This window comes from Atractosteus spatula, chromosome 8 (assembly GCF_055471065.1).
Source record: "Atractosteus spatula isolate fAtrSpa1 chromosome 8, fAtrSpa1.hap1, whole genome shotgun sequence".
Classification (NCBI taxonomy): Eukaryota; Metazoa; Chordata; class Actinopteri; order Semionotiformes; family Lepisosteidae; genus Atractosteus; species Atractosteus spatula.
Genome location: NC_142713.1, coordinates 8,659,394 through 8,677,848, shown reverse-complemented (window position 1 = coordinate 8,677,848; position 18,455 = coordinate 8,659,394). Strand labels below are relative to the sequence as shown.

The 18,455-nt window shown below is 43.2% G+C and overlaps 1 protein-coding gene across 1 annotated transcript in view; it reads right to left on the bottom strand.

Annotated features, from left to right (window-relative positions):
• The window catches only part of dyrk4 (dual specificity tyrosine phosphorylation regulated kinase 4), a 30,887-nt gene extending 14,639 nt beyond the window's left edge, over positions 1–16,248 (bottom strand). The window contains exons 1-6 of the mRNA XM_088924371.1: positions 15,969–16,248; positions 12,591–12,671; positions 11,172–11,321; positions 8,423–8,564; positions 7,349–7,512; positions 6,003–6,139 (exon numbers count right to left, since the gene is read on the bottom strand). Of these exons, the coding sequence (XP_088780497.1) occupies positions 6,003–6,139; positions 7,349–7,512; positions 8,423–8,564; positions 11,172–11,321; positions 12,591–12,671; positions 15,969–15,992 (698 nt within the window). The 5' untranslated portion in view covers positions 15,993–16,248. The remainder of the gene's footprint in view (positions 1–6,002; positions 6,140–7,348; positions 7,513–8,422; positions 8,565–11,171; positions 11,322–12,590; positions 12,672–15,968) is intronic.
• Between the last annotated feature and the right edge of the window lie 2,207 nt (positions 16,249–18,455).

Genomic DNA, 18,455 nt, shown 5'->3' with positions numbered 1-18,455 from the left:
TTCTTAGTATTCTCCAGTGTGCGTTTCCAAACCTTTTGACTGATCTCCCGTTACGAATCTTCTGCTTCTGCTTCTGCTTCTGCTTCTGCTTCTGCTTCTGCTTCTGCCTCTTGACCTCGCCTTCTGGATTTTGCCTTTGTATTGTTTTGAATATCTCTCGTTACCAAACTCTCTGCCTCCCTTATCGACCCAGCCTTTGGATTTTGTCTTTTGGATTGTCCCTTTGCTACTCTGTGCCCCGTGGGATTCCGGTCACGCATAAGGATCCTCCTATTCCACGTATAGGTTCCTTGACAGAATAGTGAGCCATATTAAAATGGATCCAGCGGACCAGAGTCAACTTTCTATTCTCCTTGAACACTCCCGGAACCTGGACCTGCTAACTACGGCAGTCCAGCAACTAGCTGACCACTTTGCACTTCCACCGTCTCCCCCACCTGCAGCTCCTGCTCCCGCACCCCCGCTTCAAACACGAACTAATCTTCTACCCCCTCCCCTCCCGGAAAAATTTGATGGCGACTCCTCCAGTTGTCAGGGCTTTCTGACTCAATGTCAGATGGCTTTCCACATCCGCCCAGACTGCTTCCCCACCGATGGAGAAAGAATTGCTTTTATGTTATCTTGCCTCTCTGGACGAGCTCTGGAATGGGCTGGACATCTCCTCTCTCGAAACGCTCCTGAGACTGCCAACTTCCACCTTTTTCAGACAGCTCTACAGTCTACCTTTGGGCAGTTGCACTCTCACCACCTCATTGTTGCACGCCTCACTTCCCTTACTCAAGGATCTCGCTCTTTTCAGGACTACTCTTCCGAATTCCGTTTTCTGGCTGCTCAACTCGCTTGGGATCACAATGCCCTGATTCACTACTTCCGCCTCGGATTATCTGATGAACTCAAGGATCACATTGTGCACCTGCCCCTGGACTTCCCATCACTGGACTCCTTCATTTCTCGAGTCTTTGAACTAGAGCTCAGGCTTCAACAGCGAAGGTCGGACAATCGAACCCCTCCCACACCCTCCCAACTGCCTTCCTTCCATAGACTGACCTCTGAGGAGAGAGATTGCCGACTTCGTGAGGGGCGATGCCTTTACTGCGGCTCCCCTGATCACCTCCGAGCCGCCTGCCCCGGTCGCCATCCTCGCTCCTATCCACCCGCTGTTATGGCCAGTGTCACTTCTTCCTCTCCCAGATCTGGACTCTTTCTCCCAGCCACCCTGTCATGGACTACTGGACGGACCTCTCTCTCTGCTTTTGTTGATTCGGGCTCCGAAGAGAACTTCCTAGACTCTGGACTCGCTTCGTCCTGGAATATTCCCCGGTTGCCAGTCACCCAACCCATTCGGCTCCTCACTCTTGATGGCTCCCCCCTCTCCCCTGGTCTGGTGAAGTGGCAGACCCCTCCCCTCACTCTTCGCATCGGTGCCACCCACCAGGAAGTCATTCGATTCTTTCTCATTCAATCCCCTTCTCACCCATTGGTTCTTGGTTTCCCTTGGTTACAGATTCACAACCCACACATCTCCTGGTCACAAAGGGAACTCACAGCCTGGGGTTCCCATTGCCTTTCGCATTGTTGTCAGCTTCCTCAGAAAGTTTCCGTCTCCTGCATATCTCAAGATAACCTCCCCAATATCCCTTCCCAGTACTCGGATCTACACCTAGCCTTCAGTAAACAGAAGGCCCTATCCCTCCCTCCTCATCGCCCATCTGACTGTCCTATAGACCTAATTCCAGGGGTTCTACCCCCTAAGGGCCATGTCTATTCACTCTCCAACGAGGAGACTCAGGCTATGGAAGATTATATCCAGGAGTCCTTGGAATCTGGTTTCATCCGCCCCTCTTCCTCACCTGCCTGCGCCGGTTTCTTCTTTGTTAAAAAGAAAGACGGCTCTCTCAGACCCTGCATTGATTATCGCGGTCTGAATAACATAACTATCAAGAACAGTTATCCCCTTCCTCTGATTTCATCGGCTTTGGAATCACTCCGGGGCGCCACTATTTTTTCTAAACTGGATCTCCGCGGTGCTTATAATTTGATCCGCATTCGGGAGGGTGACGAATGGAAGACGGCATTCATTACTACCCACGGTCATTATGAATACCAAGTAATGCCGTTTGGACTGGTTAATGCTCCTGCTGTCTTTCAGGGGTTCATGAATGACATCTTTAGGGATATCTTGCACAAATATGCCCTGGTATACCTGGATGATATTCTAATCTTTTCCCGAAGTCCCCAGGAGCATGTCTCTCATGTGCGCGAGGTCCTTCATCGTTTGATTCAGAACAAACTCTACGCCAAATTGGAAAAGTGTACTTTCCATGTTACCAGAATCCACTTCCTTGGTTACATCCTCTCACCCCTGGGCATTGAAATTGACCCTGCCAAGACTGAATCCATACAGAACTGGCCAACTCCCCAGAATTTAAAACAAATTCAACGCTTCCTGGGTTTTTCCAATTTTTACCGCCGTTTTATTAGGAATTTCAGCTCTGTCGTCTCCCCCATTACAGCCCTGACCCGAAAAGGTCCTGATCAAGGGAAATGGACTCCTGAGGCAGACCAAGCTTTCCTTCATCTCAAGAGACTGTTCACCACAGCACCCCTCCTCCGTCACCCAGACCCCAACCTTCCATTCATTCTCGAGGTGGATGCCTCAGCCAACGGAGTCGGTGCCATATTATCTCAACGTCATGGAGAGAAGGGTATCCTCCACCCCTGCGCCTTTTTCTCCAAAAAGTTGTCCCGGGCCGAGACTAATTATGATGTTGGAGACCGAGAACTACTGGCTATCAAGCTCGCCCTGGAGGAGTGGAGACACTGGTTGGAGGGGGCCCTACACCCTTTTACTATTCTTACGGATCATAAAAATCTCTCTTACCTACAAACTGCCAAACGTTTGAATCCACGCCAGGCCCGCTGGTCACTTTTCTTTTCTAGGTTCCATTTTTTCATTACTTATACACCGGGATCCAAGAACATAAAGGCTGACGCCCTATCTCGCTTCCATGATCCTCCTGGCTTTTTGGACCCTCCTGAACCTATTATACCCCCTGAGAGAATTGTGGCTGCTATTAGATGGGACCTGGAGAACCAAATCAAACGTGCACTTCACAACCAAACCGTCCCCTCCCAATGTCCTCCAGACAGACTCTTTGTTCCTGATACCATACGCTCCACTGTTCTTCGCTGGGGTCATGACTCACTATTTGCAGGTCACCCCGCTGTCAAACGTACCTTGGAATTCATCTCTAGACATTTCTGGTGGCCTTCTATGAGGACTGATGTTACTGGGTATGTGCAGGCCTGTCCCATCTGTGCCATGTCCAAATCCTCCCGTCTTAAGAAGCCCGGTTTACTCCAACCACTCCCAACCCCTAGAAGACCTTGGTCCCACATCTCAGTGGACTTTCTTACGGATCTTCCTGAGAGTCAAGGCAAAACTACCATTATGGTCGTGGTAGATAGGTTCTCGAAGTCGGCTCATTTCATTCCTCTTCCTGCCCTTCCATCTGCTCAAGACATGGCTGACCTCTTCATTCTTCATGTCTTCAGACTTCACGGCATTCCGGAGGATATCGTATCAGATCGAGGACCTCAGTTCATTTCAAGATTCTGGAGAACTTTTTGCAAATCTCTTGGGACTTCCACATCTCTCACGTCTGGCTATCATCCTGAATCCAATGGACTGACGGAAAGAACCAACCAGGACCTTCTTACTTACCTTCGATCTTACGTCTCTGCTTCTCAAGATGACTGGGTCTCTCTCCTCCCCTGGGCTGAGTATGCCCATAACTCTCTCTCTTCCGCCACCACTGGGATGTCTCCCTTCTATTGCTCTCTAGGATACCAACCCTCTCTTCTCCCGGACTCTATCCCTGATTCGGATATTCCCTGCCTCCAGACGCGCCTCACTTTCCTCAAGAGGATTTGGAGACAAGCCAGATCCGCCCTCCTAAAGACCTCCTTGCGGCAGAAGACCAACGCTGACCGTCATCGACGACCTGTGCCCAGACTACGACGAGGACAGTTTGTCTGGCTGTCTACTAGAAACTTACCCCTTAGACAGCCTTCACATAAGTTGGGGCCCCGTTTTATTGGACCTTTTCGCATCCTCTCCCAGCTCACCCCTGTAACCTTTCGTCTTGCTCTTCCTCCAACTCTCAGGGTGCACCCCTCCTTCCATGTCTCTCTCCTGAAACCCTACCACAGATCCCCCCTCTCCCGGCCTCGGCCACCTCCACCCCCACCACGACTCATTGACGGTCTACCTTCCTACACGGTCAATAAGATCTTGGATGCCCGCTGGCTCCGAGGTCGCCGACAATTTCTAGTCGACTGGGAGGGCTATGGTCCTGAGGAACGTTCCTGGGTCTGCGAGAAAGATATTTTGGATCACAGCCTCATTGATGACTTCGTTCGTACTCGCTCTCTGGGGTCGTCAGGAGCCAACCCTAGAGGGGGGGGTACTGTCACGCCCCACACTCTCCCTCGCAAACGACGTTACATTCCCGGAACCTCTGCTTCCCAATCTCATCCCTGATTGAACCCAGCACATTCTCACATGCATCAGATTCCTCAAATTCTCACTCCCTAACCAATCATCCAATCACACCCCTTTCCTTCAGTATTTAAACCCCCTTCGCACACCTTCCCACGCTCACTATTGAGAAGCCTTTCTTAGTATTCTCCAGTGCGCGTTTCCAAACCTTTTGACTGATCTCCCGTTACGAATCTTCTGCTTCTGCCTCTTGACCTCGCCTTCTGGATTTTGCCTTTGTATTGTTTTGAATATCTCTCGTTACCGAACTCTCTGCCTCCCTTATCGACCCAGCCTTTGGATTTTGTCTTTTGGATTGTCCCTTTGCTACTCTGTGCCCCGTGGGATTCCGGTCACGCATAAGGATCCTCCTATTCCACGTATAGGTTCCGTGACAATAATGTGAACAAAAGCACAAATGACACATTCATTTCACACCTCTGAACAACAACACACTTGACTAGAGAGAGCTCTCTGAACAGTGAAATAGTGGGAGTGTTGTTTGTGAATATGAATCAACTGGAAGAGGGAACACAATTAATATCAAGTCTATGTTTTTGCAAGTACTATTTTTGTTCTTCTACAACACAATGACACTTCACTCATGTTCCAGACAGCAATGTAATACTGGCAAAAAAAAAACAATGAGACTCATCCAATTGAAAATATGCTTTCAAGCCTCCAGCAGAATCATTAACAGAATGACAAAAACCCACACACAGCTTCCCTGTCTGATGTAACTCTGACGTCGATGAAACTACTTGTTTTGTGTTCTGCATTATTGATTGGCATAAAGCTGGAGAGCATCACTGTTAGAGGATGAGAAAATGACAGAGAGAACCTTATCAGCTGCAAGAATTAGGCAACCTGATACAGATGAATCTTGCATGATCACAATGGCTGTATTCTTAGCCGTGAGAAAAGCGAAGACTTATGCATGCTTTTATCTTGGAAAAGTGGTTGATATGATATAACTGATGTCAGGGAACATATAAATAACTCGATTTAACTGAGTCTTTAGTTTAAGTATGATTCAGAAGTACGCCCATTTTGACTAAGTCCTTATGCTTCTTACGTCAGAATATTGAAATAGCCAATTCCTTTGTTTTTCTTGCATACCCTCCGTTTGAAATAGTGCCATGTTACACAACTCATCATTGCATTCACTGTATCACTCTGAAGTGCACATTCATCCTCAAAGACAAGGCAAACAAAAAGTCAATCTGCTTGTTCTCAGTCTGTGATCCTCCACTGCAAACAAATGTTTGTGTTGGCTGGAAAACAAATACAGCCCCTATTAACAACAGAGGCTTTTATTAGGAGAGATGCTTAAGAATCCTCTAAATGGTATTCATGTTTACAATTTACATTTACAATACCCAGAAAGCTACTGGGCAAAACCTGAATCCTATACCGTAGATAACTGCAGCAAAGTGTTATTACTATTAACAAGTTGTGTTACCTCTTTTTGTTGCGAATTATTTTAACAGCCACCAGCTCCTTTGTTTTGTGATCCAGGCACTTTAGGACCTGCCCAAACGAGCCTTTTCCGATGACCTCAAGCACCTCAAAGCGATAAGCAATGTGGTCACGGAGAACCTGAAACCAGAAGAGTCAAGATCCAGATTTTTAAAAAATAAAATCTACTTCACATGTGGCAGATATATTGTTGAGCGAACTGAGAACTCAAACAATACTACAGTTGCAAAGATTTGTGAATTCTGGAGAACAGCAGGCAGTTCCTCACAAAGGTAGTCTGGGACAAGCTACTCATATGGTTGTCAAAGCTGATTCAAGAAATAGCTGGATGAAATCCTCAAATTAATGAGCAGCTAGTGATAATTGTGGATAGTAATATAATGCTACTAATCTTTCTTATAGTCCCTGTATGTTTAAATAATCCATTTCAACAGTCTGAAATAATACAAAATTTGCCCAGGTGAGCCAGTAGGACCAATTATGTTAATAAAGAGCTTAAGAAGGAATGAAAAACAAACCTGTTCCTCTGGGAACTGGGCTTGACAAGTGAGGGAACCTTATTCCAGGGTTCAACAATTTCAAAATCTCAAAAACAGAAAAAAATAACTTTGGTGTGACAGACTCAAACGTGAGACTGCAAAACCAGATGTGAGGACACTCAAACGGTACAAGACAGTGGTCTGAGTTACTTACGGTTATGTAACAATAAAGCAAGAGCTTTCCTCCATCCTGAAGCAACCTTTTCCCATCCATCTCCCTCTTAGGGATGCAGCCTTCGGTGTCACGATCGTAAACCCCTCCTCTTAAGGACGCTCCAGCCCTTCCTTGTTTTATACTCATCTCCCGCACCTGCCTCCGGTTCCAGCCCCCCGTGCTATATAAGCCAGGCGTTCCTGCCTATCGGGGCTCAGCTTTGGAAGATGGACGCCCGGAAGCCCGCCTACCTGCGAGTCTAGGAGCGACTCGACGGCACAGGCTTCACAACGGCGTCCTGACCATCTGGGTCCGGGACTGGAGCGTCTGGTCCTGTTGCCCCCCTTTTATTCCCCCGACCTTTCGCCGGATCCCACTCCGGATTTTAACTTTGTTCGTCTTCGTCAGGAAGGATCACCCGGTCTTGGACTAATGCTACATTCATGGATTTGCCTCGGACTCCCTTGGACTGTTTGCCTCGGCCACACCTCCCCCGAACACCAGCATACCGTGGACACGCCTCCTGTTTTCCTTCCAGCCCCTAGCATGCCCTTTTCCCCGTGTTTTCCTCACTCCTCCCCGGATTGTGTTGTCTGCATAGGGTCCTGAAAGAACGCAGTGTGACATCCGGCCTACCTTGATGTAGCTGCCGTGCTCGTCGTCATAGCCACAGTTCTGCTGCGTTCCATGGCTCCCTTCAATCTTTTTGGAGTCCAGTCCCAGGTACCACAGCTCCGAATAGTCCATTATCTCCTCCTGTTCATACTCTGTCAGGCGGTCCTGGAAGTGCTTCAGCGCCTCTAAAACAAGAACAGGGTGCCCTCAAGTCTCCCAGCTGGCTACAGCCTTGTAACTCAACAAGACATCGGGCCTACAGATTAGTTTTATGATTTCTGAGTCACTGTATATCTCAATATGAAAAGAGAAAACAAAAACACCATGTTGTCTTTCTTATTTTGGTTTGCAGTCTTTCCAATTCTTCAGGTTTATTCTCTCCAAATGTTAAACTGTGTTGTGATTTTTAAAAGTTCCTATACTACATAATAATGTTGTGACTTTTAAATATAAATATATATATATTAACATTGTCAGGTACCATCTTTTTTTTCTTTTAGGAACAAAAAAATCAAAAGGTTATTTTACAGGGCCCTTACTGGCTTCAATTTTGCTTTTAAATTTTCCTGTTTCCCCTTTCAACAAAATAATGGTGAAAAAAGCCACAAGCAAAATTGTACTGTAGGCCATTGCCTGTAGGTGTGTCTGGCCTGATCCACAGAAAGACACGTGTTTGGTCTGTGTCAGCCAAGCTCTCGCTGAAAATTCACTTGCCTCACAGTGAATTAAAAATTCTTTGCAGACCATTTTCACAGAACCACTCACAAAAGGGTAGTAGGAACCGAAAGGCCTTTTCTTCAGGACAAAATTCATTTGGGGGACACTGCATGGATCTGAGAACAACAATTCTCTCTGCTCAAGTGCTTCTTTCCCTTCTGTGAGCACACTCAAACTCTCAAGCAAAGCAAAAAATATTACCTAGCAATTTTTCTTTTTCTTTCTCCCTCTCCTGTCAGTCTGGATTTCCAGACAACATAAATGGAAGTTAAACAGGAGTGCTCTCGAAGATGATTAATCTGTTCTGCTAACTCCATACTCTGAAGGTTGTTAATAATCAATCATTAACCAGAACTATAATAGATACCCCCTCCTCACCTGCTGGTGTAAGAGGTAGCTTTTGTCCTTCCAGTGTCCTCTCCTTCTCCTGCTTGTTAGAATGGCTCTTGCTCGTGGAGTCTGAGAGACTCTCCACGGAGCTAAATCTTGTCGGGTACTGCAAGCCCTTGTGTCTCTCCTCCTGCCAATCAACAGGACAGTCATTACACTATTTTCAACCCTGGACTGACAGTCTCCATGGAAACATTCCCCAAGCAAAAGAGGCCATATTCAAGTCCAAGTACGCTAAACATTCTATGAGCTTTAGATGAATGTCTCTTACAAAACACTGAGAAAAAAAAAAAGAAATTGGTGGTACAGATGTGTCTTCCTTTCGGTCCACTACTCTAAAGACAAATAAGTATTGCTGTGATGGAGTAACTTTGCTAAAAGGTAACTTGAATCTTGGCCTCTCGCAACAACAGAAAGAGATCTGTTTTCTTGATATCTGTTTCATTGAAAATTGTATTTTTTTTAAATAACCAAAAAGATTTGTATTTAACTATTCATTGTCTTTTTTAGCTGAAATAGTGTATGAAGCAGAAAAAAAAGAACAGTTTTTGCTTAAGGATCTGCAGCCCTCTCTTGCTGTGGCTTTTTTAATGTCCGTTTTAGTGCCTCAACCATCAGGAAAAGACTGAGTGGGAACATCTTTCCTGGGAGGATAGCCAGGAAGAAACCATTGCTCTCTAAAAAGAAAAAAAACTGTTGCCCCTCTCAAGTTTGACAAAGAGCTCCTGGACATTCTCTGGAGAGATGATTCAAAAGCTGGACTTTTCAGCCACAATGACAAACATTTTGTGCGGCGAATACCAAACACTGCCTTCCAGCTGAAGAACAGGAGAACTTTTTCCTGATTGTCAAGCACGGTAGTGGGAGTAGCATGATCTGGGACTTCTTGACTGCCTCAGGAGCCGGATGGTTTACCATCATTGAACCATGTACTAGAAAATTCTAGAAAAGGTCAGGACCTCCATTCATCAGCTCAATCTGAGCCAAAAGTGGGATATGAAGCAAGACAATAATCCTAAACATCAAGCAGATCTCAAAACATTTGCATTTTGAATAGGCAAAGTCAAATTGTGGATCTAAGCTCCACGGAAATGTTATGGCAGGAGCAGATGTGACCTGTCAAGCAAGGAAACCCTAAGATGACATCAATCTGGAGCAGTTCTGTTAGGAAGAATGGGCCAAAATTGCTAAAATCCCTTCATTTTTATTTTCTTACAATGGAACATTAGGAGAGTGCATATGACATGCTTGTTGAATTAAGAAATGAATTTGTAAAACTGTTGTTGAAAGTTTAAAATGGTTTATAATACTGAAAATAATAGATTTCAATACAATAAATCAATACCCGATTACCTTAAATTTCAAGTGACCTCCAAACAGAGTGTAAGAAACAGTTACAGTAGAATAATTGAAATATCAGGAGCATTCTGAATCTCCTCTGACGTTTACACTTTCAGGAAATTGTTCGACACAAACCACTGGCAGCTGATGCAGTGCATTTTCAGAATGGTTTGAAAAAGTTCCAGCTTTTTCTAAAAATGGTAGAAAGCCATTGTAGAAAAGCTCTTAAAATAAAAAAGAAAAAAATCTTAAATTTGCAGCGTGTGTGATGGCCTGTCTGCTTTGTAGATAGATACTTTATTAATCCTGTGAGGGAAATTGCAGGAACCTCATAAAGTGTAAAAATGACAAAAAAAAGTGAAAAGTCTAAGGGTTACATTTCCCCTTCATTGCTCTTGGCTGTCATGCTAGATATTGTGAGAAGAGGTTCAAGTACTGTATGTCCACACCTGAAGAAGGCTCCAAAAACCAGAACATTGTGTCCCTTTTCTTTTCCTTTCAGCGTGGAATAAGCCTTCACCTGTTCCTTTGCAGCCTACGCATGCTGACGCAGCTCCCTACTTGAACTTCTTCACCTATTTCTGCTGCAACCCACTATGCCTTCCGCTAAATCTTTTTCTAGATCTCTTCGTCATTCCTTCTCCTCCTCCCTGGGCTACTTGCCCCCCTCTCTTACTAAACCGGCATTTTGTCTCTTCACAGAGATCTGTTGCAAGACCAGGCTTTCTAACCACCTCCTACTCCTTTACAGATGTCGTTGTTATAATATCATTCCTAAAGGCTTTCGTTTGCAATTTGACACCTTTTCCTTTGACTCGGACATCACCCAGAGTAACGCTCAGAGACTTCTTCAACAATTTTCAAAGAAACTGATGCTTTTTCTCCCTCAAACAGCAGATTATTCGTTCTGACAAAAAAAAAATTCAATTCACACCTGACGAAAGCTCCGTAGTCGAAACATCGTGTCTCTTTTCTTTTCTGTACGGAATAAACCTTTACCCGTTCCATTGTGAGAAGAGATACTGTATATCTAGGAGGAACCAGATTGTGGACTTGTGCAGAGCTCTCGTTACAAATTAATCTGCCCCCAATTTTTTTACATTTTGTCTTTGGTTTAGAGTCATGTATTTGGGTGTTTTTATTTTGTATACATCAATGAATACCCAAAGGCATTGCTTCACAAATCAAATGCACATCAGAGCATTTTAAAAGCAAAGGAGAAGAGCAGTGTCTCTAATAGAAATTTACCAGTGGTTTGGCAAACCACCCAGGTCCTAAGTGAGGCTCCAACCCAAGAGGTGGAAAATACTAAATAAAACCTGTCCACACATTCACACACTCATTAGGTTGCACTCCACATGCTGTACATCCTCAGCACTTGGCCTTTTGGCCTCACCTGGTGGGCTGGATACCCATTCGGCAGGCCCTTGTTGACAATGTGTGGGAGAATGCTCTCGTGCTGGTGATGGGGCTTGGCGTTTGTCACCACCATTTGCTTGATGGGGACCTCCAGCTGGGGCAGGGTGCCCACATTGGAACTGAACTTCTAGAGGGGGGGAAGCAAAAGAGGGACAGATATGATAAACCGTACTTATCCTTTGCACCAGCTATCAATAAAAGGCCCAGAGCCAGACCCCTCCGGGGTGGATGGAATTACCTGGATTAGCGCGCTTGAAAATGGAACAATGTGAGGAGAGCTTGGTCTGTGACAGACTGTCAGTCCGCACGACGTGGGAGAGCTTAACCTGAGCAATGCTTTCAGGCCTGTGAGCTTAACAACCCGCTTAACAGACTCTTGTGCCTAGAGTGCAATACAGGTATGTGATCCATCATTGGACTACTGCTCCTCTGCTGTATCTAGCTGAGCTGTAGCTGAAGGCAGTTCATCAAAAAAGTAACTAAAAAACCTCAAATGAAAAAAGTAAAGGTTCCAGAAAAGATGTCTTTTGTCTTTTTACTTAAAAAAATATATGAAAGAATCATTTTTGCTTCATCATATCTTAAGGGTACAAATTACATTGCACTGTTCATTCTGTACACCATTCTCCCTTGATTTAAAATAGTAAAAAAAAATAGATCACAATTAACTTGTTTTTTTTCAAGTGAAGGCTTGTTCAATGCATTTTTAAACATTCTGTTGCTTTCGTAAACCTCTACAGTACCACGGAAAGATAACAGTCCAATTAAATCTGACACACATTTTTGTCCTTTCTACAAGAAACAAAATGAGAACAAAATCACACACAGTACAAAAAAAACGGCACACACTTAACGAAAGCAGATTTTCATTTGGTTAATAACAGGTCTCCATCAGCCTTCTATATCCTCTGTTCTGTTTTTTTCATTTGCTCTGTTCAATTCAGTCAGTAATGAACAATCTGCATTTCTTTGTTTACATTGATGAACTGATGTGATTCTTGAAACATTAATTAAGCATCAAAGATTACTTTAAATGAGTTAGAGTTGCTGGAAGAAGACTGGTTCTGGAGGGATGGTAGATCTGTAGGTTTGTATTCCAATCTTGCTCTTAGTGACCTAAAACAGCTTTTTAGTGACTTAATTGGAAACATTTCCCAACTTCAGCACCTCTTAAGGAGCTGCTGTTTACAGAGACCTAGAATACCTTTAGATAAACAGTTCTCCTTCATTGGTAAATAAGTAGTTTAGGTTTCTCTCAGTGAACACACCTGAAGAAGGCTCCACGACCAAAACGTTGTGTTTTCTTTCTTCTCTTTTCAGCATGGAATAAACCTATTACTTGTTCCTTTGCAGCCTACGCATGCTGACACAGCCACCCACCTGAACTACTACATACCTGTTGGTAGGCTTTGTTGGTAACCAGTCGGTTGGTGTCAGCCTGTTGTAACCTATGCGCAATGGCATCTGGTCGAGATGGCTAAAGACACAGGATGAGACAAAAATTAGAAAGGCAACACATCATTTTCTGATCTGTATTTTAAAATTACAGTACAGTATTAGACCATTTCACTCTGCTGAGTCAGGAAGCTACAGAAAAGATGCCCTTACTTTGCAACAACACCCATCACTGCCTTGTTTGTCAAATTACTTTTTGATTGTCTGACATACAGTATGAAGGAAATCAAACCAAGTTAAAATTCAGAAGGATCACCCACCCACAACAAAAGGTGAGGGTCCACCTGTCTGATTGGCCACAGCTGCCAGTCTGGAGGGGTGAAGCGATACAGTAGGTCTTAAAGTTAAAAGAAGTACTGTAAGTGAGTCACTGCATTGAGGGCAAGCTGCCAAACGTGCCTACTGGCACAGATGGGCATCGGCTCAGCCATAGGAAATCTGTGAATTATCAGGGTTGATAAGCCACTGAGCTTGACCTGACTGGTGAGTTAGATTAAGTCATGAACGTCCACAGAAAACAGGGAAACACACAATCGTGTTCTTTGATTGAACAGTTAAATGGATTCCCCTGTGGGAGAGTGCAAAGTAAGGCATTCTACAGGCCAATCTGACAAGGAGACCTGTGCACTGCCCAGCCTGTGTTTGCCTGAGGCTTAAGAAACAGCACAGGATCCTGAACTTGCTGAGTGAGAACTCAGTGACAGGCTCTGAATCTGCTCACGGGGCAGAAGCGTTTATGAAGGTAGATTTCACGGGCTCCCAACACGCACAAGATCAGAGCCCAGCCAGTTATTCATTAAAATATTTATACACGCAAGATTCTATGTAACATAAGCCTGCATGACCACAGGGCATTGGATCAGGAAAATAAGTAGGTCATGTGACAGGATCATGTTGATAGCAAAGACAGAATTTATCAGGGGATAAACGCAACGGCCGGGACACAACCAAACACAAAGGCAAAGAGTGAACATGAATGTGATTTCATGGAACTGAAAATCCGTCTTAGGGTTAATTGTATTATTAAACAGAAATTGAAGTTCCCAATCATGTTAGCATTTCCAGACTGGGCAATGGAAGAGCCACCAAATTTATGTTTTTAAATAAACATGACTCAGGATCATCTTAGGGTTTCTATTCTTCTTAATTATCCATTATAATATACTCGAAATAAAGACCTCCATATAATGACTGGTTTACCAGTTTCCATCATTCAGGTTTACGAAAAGAGAAAAAAAAAGGATCAATTTATCAATCAGGTAAGCTGATTTAAAAGCCAGGTGATTTCTGGGTAGTTTTAACCGATATGCGCTATGCTCCGAAAAAGGAATTTGGGTTTGCACACACTAAACGCCAAGAAGAAAATCCTGAATATCAGCGTTTTGTGGTATGGCTCCTACCTCTTGTTAAGGAAAAAAAAAAATTAACTTAAATTAACTTAAGTATGCATTAAAAGATGATGCACTAAACTTTGCATTTGTGTTGGAACCTGTAAGGACACGGAATAAGTCAGAAAAATGTTAGTAGGGGGTTTAACCTAATCTTGAACCTGATCTTTAATCCTCCTTGTTGTTTTATCATGGATGACTGCTTTCAATCATCTTAACCCACTTGAACAGGGGACTGTGGTGGGAAGGGGGGGGGGTGGCAGTTGTCAGGGAGTGGAAAAGCAATGAACTTTGAAGATCAATGAGGATAAAGTGGGTCAGGCTGTCTGCAGGTCGGTCAAGCACAGACATGCTTACTTACCGTATACATGACCTCAGATACCCCATGCAGGGATGGATATTTAAACAAATTCACTTTTGTGGAGGCTTTGTTTTTGTTATTTTCTTTTATTTTTTAGAAAGAAGATGGTTCTCAGGATGCATATACTGTATAAGGGACACTCTCCTGCTCTCCCTAAGAATTTTTGGCACTGTATATTTTCCACAACAACCCAAACAAATGTTCCTGTCTCTAACCAATGTGATTTTCTTTCCTTTAAGTACTACCAATTACCTTATCAACAAGCGATTCACAAACAAATATAAGGGTTGGTGAAAATGTACATTTTATGGTCGCTAAAATTAAAGTTGGACGACAAGCAAGCATGCTTATTACAATTAAAATAGCCCTTGTGTTACTTTCTCAGAAGTATTTTTAAATGTGAACATGACAGGAGGATACACAGACTTCTTGTATATGGTACCAGAAGAAGAGGAATGGCACATGCCAGAACAGGAAAAGAATTGTTCTCTCTCTATCTCATTCCCTGCCCCTCTCTGCTAAACGTTTTTCTGCTTACCCCTCATAGCTTTCGATGAAATGCTGTAACCGATAGCAGTGAAGCCCATGTTGTTTACTGGTCTGAAATCAAAGTGTCCTGGAGTTCAAGTTAACTGCTGCTGTGTACAGTAGGCTACCGTTATTGTGCAACCACACTTTGCAGTCAGATGTGATTCGTGTCGGAAAAAAACACTTTGTCCCTGTAAAGTCCATCATAACTGTAATTATTATTAGTAGAAGCAGCAGTTTGATAGTTCTAGGCAACAGTTGTTAGCATGTATTGGTCTTCCTCTTTTGGACAAAAGCCTTAATTCCCAATTCTTGGAATTATATGTACAAATAATTAACAGGATAATGTGCGCGCTTTTTAGATCTTTCGTTTATATTTCAAACAAAAGGGGACACGTACTGTACAAGTTTACCTAGTTGTCCAGTAAGAAGAGGTCTAAACAGCTTTATTAGGTTTCTCCTTGAGATGTATTTTTGCTTAAAAACTATTACGAGTTTTAAGCAAAAATAAAAAAAACAATAATTAATTGTTATCATCGTCATCATCATAATCGATAAAAGCCATCAAAAAACTAAAGACGGTTTTTGAACTTTCAGTTCATTTGTAAAAAAATGTATTTATATTTTTAAGAATAACAATTACATTAACAGTAACAACTTTCGATAATCTGTATAACAAGTTAATAAAATGAGCATGCTAAAATATTTAAATGTGTAAATTTATCACAATAAATGATATTTAATTTTACTGCGAATTCCACATGATTTTTATTGCAATAATAACAGTAATTTTATTACAACTGTAATAACGTCGAAAACGTTGTGAATACTACTAGGAAATATTCAGATCTCTCGTTTCTTTGACACAAAATCCTTCCGTATTCAAAAATCTTACCTAAAAGTTAATTATACAGTCCAAGCTTCATTCATAAATCGCCAGACTGCAGTACATCTAAACTACTCGGCGGCCAAAACACAATGAGTATCAGTTTTAGGGAAGTGATCAGACAACCGAGGATACGTGAAGACAGTTATTGCTCACCTTATTGTTTATTTCAGGTAACATGCCCGCTGGAAAGATCTATAACATCCCGGGAACAATTAACGTTGGCGACAGTTTCCAGAGGTCCCAGTGTTTCAAAATCCAAGCAGACGCACAGCGTAAAACCATCTCATCTCATACCTCCGCAGATGTGAACTTCCACTCCTCCGGAGACAGCAGAAGGGTGACAGCAGAGTGCGCACCGAGAAACTATTCACAAACAAATGCTGTGCGGGCTGTCCCAGTGAGAGCTTACTGCTGTTCTGCACTTCGGGTTAAACAGGCTACCGTCAGCAGAAGATTAGCGAAAAAAAGAAACAAGCTGTTGGTCTTTTCGCCCTGACGCGTGTGCGTCTGCAGTGGCCACCTGTTTTGTTTCCTAACTGACAGCTGGGCTCCCGATATAGATCTGTTTTTTTTTCTCAATCTGATCGACAGTACCAAGGAAGGCAGTGAAAGAAAACTATCGTTTCGCACAGCAATTTCCTTCTGATTACGAAGGTGTTTCAGAGCGATGCACACCCGATAACAGTACACCCAATGACCAACACAAAAGCCCTGCTTCAGCCAAGTGTTAAGAGCGTGGCTGCTATCATACAGTATGAACAGACGTGCACTTAATCTCGGCTACAAAACACAGTGTTACTCAGGAAAACTAAAAAATGAAGTTAATATAATTTATGACTCAGCTTTAAGGGTTTTTTTTTTGCCACGGTCACTGCTCCAGATGAAACTATATCATACGTGCTCAGCTCAGTGGTTTCATGGTCGCGTCTTACTTAGAACTGATTCAGCGGAAACAGACGTAACACGGTACAAAACTGAGAGACTGTCAAAGATACGCAACAGAAAAAGATTAAGGACGGGCGGTTTACGTCTATAATTACTCTGATTTTGGAATGATAGCAAAAAAGACCGCTAAAACCCTTCTGATACTGAGATTTCGAAATGTGTAATTAACCCTGACCTTCAGGAGATGTATAAAAAATGTTATGTGTTTAAGCAGGGAGTTCTTATTTCCAAACTATTTCTCATTATACAGAATATCATACATAAAATCGTGTAAGTCAGGTATCTTGGCAAAAGCTAACAAAACAGAAATTCCCAGCAACATGTTACAGTAGCTTAGTTTGCTCTTTGAATCTGTGAATGATTAATTTTTAATTGCCTCCCCCATGAAGACAACGTGTATTCCATTTCAAGGGACATTTTTCTTGTATATTTGTTCTGGGGTCATACAAAGTCTAAGATGACAGAAATGCACTGCAGTATCAATTGAAAACAGTACTTATCGAAAATGTATTGGCAGCATTCATTGCCAGATAGGCTACGCAAAGTCTTATTTGTCCACAGCGGTAGAGGAAACAACCCAGATTCAAGTGAAGTTGGTTTTTAATCACCACAGAAGGGGTTACGACAAAGGTTAAGCATTGGCTAATATAAAGGGAAGATATTAGTATACCACAAGACCTGAAAAATGTGAAATTTAATAATAAATAATCATTAAAAAAGGACAGGAGCTGTGGCAAAGCTAGGAAATGTGAACAGATAAAAGGTGGAAAGGGGTGATTTGGTTATGTTCTCCATGAGCCTGTAGTTATAACATAACATCACTTTATTAGCCCTATACAATTTCTTGCATTAGAAATTCGTCTTTTCACATACCCCAGCTTGCTCTCCATGAGACACAGACAGGGAGAGAAGCCTGGGGTCAGAGCGCAGGGTCAGCTATTGTACAGTGCTCCTGGAGCAGTTGGGGTTAAGGGCTTTGCTCAGGGGCCCAATGGAGTAGGATTCCTCTGCCAGCTGCAGGATTTGAACCAGCAACCTTCCAGCCACAGGGGCAGATCCTTAGCCACAGAACCACCACTCCGTTGATAGTGCCAGAAATTATTCTGACCCTATGTGTACAAAAAACTTGACCATTGGAAGTTACCACCCAGCAAATACAGATACCTATTTTTACAGCTGGGTGAACTGGAGCAGTAATATCTGTTTAAGGGACTGAACCCACAATCTTCTTTAATTTCCTTGCTGGGGCTCCTTGGTGCCCCCTAGCCAAAATGTGTAAGGGCTGGAAAACATAAAAAGTTTGATTTCATCACCTACAGGTTTTTTAATTCAGCCTATTAACAGCAATCTGAGAAGGGCTAGCCTTACGCATTCTGTACACATTGTTGGAGTTCTTCCTGGGTTTCTTTTATTTCACAAGATCGGGCTCCACCGGGAGACCGTGTGCCTGTGCTGTTGCTCCAGGGCTGCGTAATGATCTCACAAGTCAGTCGCCATCTTCAGATTCCCTCTTAAACCCACTTCAGTACTCTGGTGTAACTTCACAGAGTAATTATGACACTCACCCCTGCTTTTTCTCCAGATGACCTGAACATGAGGTCATTGCTTTTTGGTGGACTACATGTGGAGTGAATGGATGTTTTTTTCAATGCACTGTGATCATAATCACCTCCTTTGTGGACAGGTTATGAATGC